General features: G+C 48.9%; 1 protein-coding gene across 1 annotated transcript in view; it reads right to left on the bottom strand.

The window, feature by feature from the left end:
• Nucleotides 1-5,548, bottom strand: part of pcdh12 (protocadherin 12) — a 10,749-nt gene extending 5,201 nt beyond the window's left edge. Inside the window, exons 1-2 of the mRNA XM_084459373.1 lie at nt 2,627-5,548; nt 747-838 (exon numbers count right to left, since the gene is read on the bottom strand). Coding sequence (XP_084315499.1) covers nt 747-838; nt 2,627-5,536 — 3,002 coding nt within the window. The 5' untranslated portion in view covers nt 5,537-5,548. The remainder of the gene's footprint in view (nt 1-746; nt 839-2,626) is intronic.
• Nucleotides 5,549-7,500: the final 1,952 nt, after the last annotated feature.

Raw genomic sequence — 7,500 nt, 5'->3', positions numbered from 1 at the left:
CAGTCAGCCATTACACGAAAGACATATACCCCCGCACCCTGACCGCTGTAGAGAAGAGTGATAGTCGGTCAACTCAATTCAGCTTTCATTTTGTTCTTAAATGGATACCGACGCCCCAAAAACCCTCTATTGACACAGCTCAGAGGAATTTTTGTGGCCAATGACCCAATGAAAATAATCACAACGACAGACTTGTTGCTCCCCATGAGTAAAGCTTCTTTATCTCACATAAAGCCTGATGTCATCGTATAAGATAAGTATGCGGTCTGAGGATATGCTAGTTCCTGCCGGAGAGATGTGAGTCAGAGTAGTGAGGTAGATACGGAGTCCTGCACAAACGTGCCCCCCGCTCGCCACACCGACAAGCAGGGATCTTAACGGTCTGACACACGCACTTCCTGTCACCTCCAGACTGAGGGCAGATGACAACATCCTGTTTGCCAGACAGATACCTGAGCTCCATGTTTTTATCGATTATATTAGATTGACAGGTCTACACTGGAAAAGAGAGGTATAATCTCAAATAAAGGACGAAAGGGAGAAATATAAACGGCATATTTGATAATGAAACGCAGATCATCATGTGACTTTACTGAAAATCAGTCGTTGGCTCACGATGCCGTGGATCATCTGCAACGGATGATGTGTGGACTTGGCGTATCGGCCAACTGGCCCCAAGACAAAGAAGCCATGTTGAAAAGAAGGAAGGAGAACAAAGGAACGAGGGGAAGATGAATGGAGCTCACCTGCCAGCTCGATGGGAGTACTTGTTGCCGCGGAAGTTGGGTCTCGGCTGCAGCTGCCCCTGGTGAAGAAGAGAGAGGAGCTGGGAGACCTGCTGCAGGGAGACCAGGAGGTGGGGGGGCAGGAGAGGAGGAGGAGAGGAGCAAGAGAAACAAGAGAAAATCCGATGAGATCGACAGTACAAACTTTTTGTTGATTTTCATGATTTTTTAATCGAATTTTACTGTTTCCATACGGCATTTTTAATTCGATATAACTTAATTCGCATAAAACATGTGGATGGAAACATGGCTAGAGACAGCAGAATATTAACAGCTGTGAGTAGAACATACAGTATCTCTAGGCATGGCGGGCTCAGCTTCCCCTCTGAACCTTCACCCTCACCATAACAACCAGGTGGAACACAGAACTGACTGAAGATTATGCTCCGGGAAATAGCATCATCTCACTTCATCATACAACTAGCAAAAGATGAACTACTGTCGGTATTCCACGTTTATTGAAGGCCGTTAGGTCAGCAGGGTGAGTAAACTGTTGCGGTAAAATCACAGGTATTGGGTGGGGGGGTCAAAATAAATACAACTGTAAAGAGAATAATATTATGTATCTGTGGGAAGCTCTTTAACCTCTCTCTCACACCTATAGAAAATATCAGAGCCATTTCTGCTGACATCTTTGCGGATGTGCTGCTGGCTGTGGCCCCCGCACTGAGAGAGGAAACACAGGCTTTGTGCAGTGGAGAGAGGGAGGTGTGTGTGTGTGTGTGTGTGTGTGTCCGTGTTTGTGCACGTGCGCATGTGTGAGAGTGTGCGGACGGGTGAGGTGTGTATGGTATGCGTGGACAGGAAAGCCCTTCTACGCAGAGGGCCATTCTTCTTTGACCCACTTCCTTCCAGGATGAACCTCAGAAATATGGACGTGGGGAAGAGGGAGGGGGGGGAGGTTTGTCCCTCGTCCTCTGGGATCTCTTGGCCGAGACCTCTGAAGCGCTAAGTGCCAATTGGGGTGAGACTGGGCGGGTGGGGGGGGGGGGGGGGGGGGAGCTGGACCAAGTCTTAACTCTTCCTGCTCTTATAATGGAATTCACGTGCAGCCCTAAGACCTCGCTAGGCTCTTTGTTCTAAGGGTGTAGCCGTGGACTGTGTAGAACCTCCCTGGTGAGGATGCGCCATTTGCTGACCCTGGAAACCAGAGCTGCACAGTTGCCGTTCTGCTTTACTCACAGTGATCCAATAGCGATTTGGGCCGTTTGCGACTGGCGGCTTGCGGCCCTTACATGTTGAAGCAGTATCACCTTACACTACAGATATATCACAGCTTACTTTGGCTGGGGTTTCCCCCTCAGAGAATAAGAGTGGTCTGCTGATTCTGCCTGGCATTTTTTTCCCCCATTCAGTTTGAATCTGTTATGTGATACAGAGTAGAAAGACCTCTGCGATTTCTCAGGGGGCATGGGAAGACTTGGGATTACTGCTTTTGACACATGAGCGCCTGAATAAACTCAATTCTTTGGCTCCAACATCATATGTCAGCTGTCCCCCCAGGCTGCCTATGGAAGTCATATACCAAGACAAAATAGCACATGTGCCTACAGGGAAAAGAAATGGGGGTAAAGACGTACTCTCATAAACCTCACTCTAGATTTACCTCCACATCCTGTAAATAAAACCGGATACTTAATTATGTAAGTAAGACATATAAGAAAATTAAGTAAATTAAGCTTTGAAAAAGCCAGGTGTTTCAAAAGTTGAGAGAAAAATCATATCAGTTTATGTTATCAATAATTGGAATAAAAGTGTTGAAGGTTTAAGGTTTGCATTGGATACACTAAATATACATTGTTCCTATCAAAATAATTCAACAAAACAGTGACAGGTCTTACCTGTACTTCTGGGGAAGCAGAGGACAGCTCAATGGAGTTCTCTCCAAAGGCCGCCATAGAGAGACGGACCAGGTTCCTCAGCATCTGCCTGTGTTCCTGATCCTCGTTCCTTCCTCGGTTCTCCGTGTTCTTTGGTCTTCTGAGTGTAGCCTGGGAGACCGGGAGCGGTGGTTCCACCTCCTCGCCCTCAGGTCTGCTCTGGACCTCACAGTTCCCATGTCTCTTCAGGGTGCTTGTGTGCGATAGCGAGGAAGACGATGAGGTGTTCCTGGCCTTTCGCAGGGTTCGGTAGGGAGTGGCTGGGGTCCGAGGGAGGGTACCGTCGAGCTCAATGCTCCCAGGTTTCCGTAGAGTCCTGGCATGGGAGATGGGTAGTGTTCCATGGGAGATTGGTAGTGTTCCATCCCCGTCTAGATAGCCCTTGGAGTGGACTGTTGGGTTCATGGAGGATGGCGACATGCTGTATTGCCTTTCGCTATGCTGCTCTTCAGCCACCAGAGGCATGGGGGAGAGGGGCTGGGCCTCACCCTTGTCTTCTGGAGGGTCCTCTCTTCGACCCCGCAGAACTGGCACAAGCTGGATATCTGCCTTCCTGATGTCCTTCTGTGGACGGCGAGGGTGGCGGGTGTAGGTCGACTCTGCCTGTCTGCAGTTGTACGCCCTGTTATCCCGTTTTTCGGGACGACAAAAGGTGGTCACCAGGGCAACGGCAAGGAGAAGCAAGAGGCAGGTGGCCCCCAGACAGATGGCTAGCATCATGGTGAAACTGAGTTGACCACGGTCACTCGGGGAAGAGTTCTTCAGGTGGTCCTGCAGATTGATGAACGTCACCTCCAACGTGGCCCTGGTGATCAGGCTCGGAGTGCCCATGTCTGACACAGCAATCTCCACATTGAAGGTCTTCCCAATGAGCTCTGTAGCATTGGTCGTGTTGATGTACAGCTGGCCTGTGGCGTCGTCCAATCTGAACAGCCCGCTAGGGTTCCCGTCTGTGACCCTGAAGCTGAGCCTCCCGTTGAGTCCGGAGTCCGGGTCGCTCGCCTTGATGGTGGTGGCCAGGAATCCCACAAGTCCATCTGGGATGGGGGGGCGCTCCGCTGGAGAATTGGTGGAATCCTCCTCCGCACCGTTCCCCAGTTCTGTCACAATCTCCCCCTTGTCCGCATTGACAGGGACACTGAGCGAGGCGACGCCCCGCTTCGGCATGGGCTCCTGGATGACGGGATGGTTGTCGTTGACGTCTTGGATGTCTATCAGAACCGTGGCGGTGCTGCTTAGGGGTGGATACCCCTGGTCTATAGCCTCCACGATGAAGGAGTAGGTACGCGACTCCTCATAATCCAATGACTTCTGGACGCTGACAACTCCACTGGTGGGGTGGATGGAGAAAGACGCCGTGGGCGTTCCCAGTTCGTTGGACTCCCGGATGGAGTAGGACACCCTTCCGCTGAGCTCCAAGTCCACATCATGGGCCTCTACTTTGAGAATGTGAAAGCCTGGATCATTGTTCTCCTTGAAGGCGGACCTGTAGTGAGACTTAGAGAATATAGGGAAATTGTCGTTCTCATCCAGCACATGGACAGTCAGGTGTCTAACGCAGGAGAGAGGAGGGTCTCCATGATCCTGCGCAATCAGTGTGACATTATACTCCATAACCTTTTCCCGATCCAGGGTGCCATTGGTTACAATCGTGTAATATCCATAGCTTTTTTTGAGTTGGAATGGGCCGGAACCAGGATGGATATGGGCGTGCACTTTCCCGTTGTCACCTGAATCTGCGTCGGACACCATCACTAGTGCCAGGAATGTGTCCTCCGGCGCGCCCTCTGAAACCGTCGCCACCGGAGAGTCGGGTAGAGTCCAAGTGATGTGTATTCTTGGCGCGTTGTCATTGACATCCCTTAGCTTGACATGCAGTTTACAGTGGGAAGGGATAGCATTAGGGCCAAGATCACGAGCTTGGACGTCCACCTCATAAGAATGCTTGGCCTCGTAGTCCAAAGGGCCTTTTAAAGTCACTGCCCCAGACTGAGGGTGCACACTGAAGAGCCTCTGCACCTCCAAGGGTGCGTGCTTGCTTAGGGAGTACTCAACCTCCCCATTGGCTCCTTGGTCAGGGTCAGTGGCCTTGAGGTTGATAACGATGGTCCCACGGGCTGTATTCTCAGCTAGCTCCACGGTTGGCGTGCTATCCTCAAACATAGGGCTGTTATCATTGGAGTCCAAGATGTTGACCCGGACCAGAGTGCTGCCAGACCTGGGTGGGTTCCCTTTATCCCAGGCCACCAGAGTCAATTCGAAGGAGGATTGGACTTCCCTGTCCAGCTCCTTGATCACCACTAGCTCAGCCTGCTTGGTCCCACCTGGGGCCACGCTCACATCCAGGGCAAAGTGTTGGTTGATGGACAGCGAGTAGGTCTGCAGGCCGTTGGGGCCGGCGTCCGGGTCCACGGCCCGGTCCAGAGGGATCCGCATCCGCAACATGGCCGTCTCCGAGATCTCCACGTCTTGCTGGCTATTGGGAAAGGTGGGGCTGTGGTCGTTCAGGTCCATCACCTCAACCCTCACTCTCAGGAAGTGGAAAGCCCCTCCTTTCCTGTAGAGGACGCTGAAGGCCAGCTCGCACAGGTCTGCCCCTCTGCACAGCTCCTCCCTATCCAGCTGGCCAAGGGTGGACACAGTTCCGTCCCGTGCTGCAATGGAGAAGGGCAGGGCTTGGCCGTACTCAGCGACCTGGAAACCCTCCAGTGCCCCTGGCTCCCCTCTCTGACGCAGATCGTCGACCAGACGGCCGACCCGGGTTCCGACCGGTTGCTCCTCCCAGACTCGGTACATGATGGTTAATGGGCCCGGGTCTGAAGACTGGACCTCAGAACCAAGGCTCAGAACCAGCAGTAGGGCCAGCAGCATGACTGTTTGTGATATCACTGACCAGCCTAATTCTTAAAAGGGCATATTTACCATTAAGTACTAATGAATATGACTGAGAAAAGTTTTGGAACACTAAAACATCCAGCTAAGCAATAATCAATCTTACAGAACATATACTGTATATCAAATACTATAATAATTCTGGAATATTTATGGTAAAATTACAAAAAAGATTAATTCATAAATCAACCACTAGTCATAGTTCTGAATATCTCTGTAAATACAACACAGTTTATCCATGAAACAACCTGGTATCACCTTACAATTCTGACAACCAGAATAAAAACGTATTAATGCACTATAAACTTTGAATAACAACAGCCTCAAACATCTCAGCTCAATCAGAAGACAATAACAAAGAAATGTATCTAGAACACACAGCTAGAGACCTCTTTTACTTCCTAAACCACATCACAGCCCACTGAATTACTCACTCACAGACAGCTGCTGGCTCCCAGCCCCTCGGTTCATCTGCCTGCTCACAGCAAAGTTAGGAGGCAAAGTGAAGAAGTTTGGATCTGTGATGACACATGCTGAGAGGGCCTGAACCAATCAGAGACAGGGGGAGGAGCATATGGAAATTCCCTCTCCACGCCCCACACAACAGAGAGAAGTGGACCCTCAGGAAACTATGCAGGAGTTGAGACAACATTGGAGTGCTTTTAGAGAAATGCGACCCCCCCTTTACTCATTCTCTGCCCCCAGACCCACATCATTTGCTCTTTCTATTTTTCTTCTAGTCTTCATTGCATTTTTCATTTCAAACCTTTATTTATAGCCTCCTCGTAAAGCATAGAGGTTTCCCTCATTTACAGTGTTGACAAGTTGACAAATACAATATACAATAATAATAATAATAATAATGATAATTGTTATTATTATTATTATTATTATTATTGTTATTATTATTATTATTATTATTATTTACAACAATTACAGGTCGAAGTACATAAACTCAACAGATGATGCATTCTGTGTCCCTCTCTGACTATAACTGAGACAGAGTGGTTCTTGGAGCGTAGCTCTTATGGGACCTCTTAGTTCAGAGCCCTATGACGTATGGTCTGGGCTCACGACACAAATCATAAACACAGATAGCTCTGACTGATAAACCCGTTGGAAACTTCAAACTTGTCAGTCTCAAGAGTACCTCTCTGGAAAACTTTCATGTGTTTTCCTTTCTCTCTGTAATAGAATACACTGAATTGGTTGCCAATGAGGGTTACACAGCGTCAAGACACAGAGTCGAGGAGACAATGGTGTGTACAAAAAGCTACAACTGGCCTCTTTTCAAGGTTAATGATTCTCACAGTAGAGAATGTCTCATGCAATTCCCTGTGAATAACTTTAGAATAGCTCTGGAAAATATGCCATTGAGAAAAAATAATTATACCGACTAAAAACCTGAAAACAAACGGATACCATAAATGTCTAATAGGTTTGAGTGTGAACAGCTAAATGAGCTGTAACATGATTCTGGACAATTTACAGCACGTCTATTCTCTACGTGTAACATAGCAAAACAAGCATGATGTAAAAATATGTGCATACGCATTAAATTTCACACATTTTCCATGCTTGCATTTGTCTAATTCTTATTTTCTAGCACCAGACGACTAATAGAATCCTACATCTCAGAAAAAAAACAGCATGGGGGAGTTTCAAGCATATCACTTCCCTTCCAGCTCAGGGGTCCTGGAACATCAACAAACCCATTAACGTGCTGGCCAATAAAAGCTTTTCGCAGAGTGATAACACCGGCCGGGGGTGATAACTCTGGGAAAGATGACGCTAGAGATAGGGGACCCCTCAGTCGACGGCATGTTTTCAGAGTCCCAGTTGAGGGGGTCCGGTCACCAGAAGTGAAAATACCAAAAGGGGGGGCGAAGGAGCTCCCCCCAGAGCGACCGTCTCTGTGTGGCTAACGGAGAGCGGAGGTCAGC

Source organism: Borostomias antarcticus, assembly GCF_949987555.1.
Source record: "Borostomias antarcticus genome assembly, chromosome: 28".
Classification (NCBI taxonomy): domain Eukaryota; kingdom Metazoa; phylum Chordata; class Actinopteri; order Stomiiformes; family Stomiidae; genus Borostomias; species Borostomias antarcticus.
Note: the sequence above shows the minus strand (reverse complement) of the source record. Positions and strands in the feature narration are given on the sequence as shown.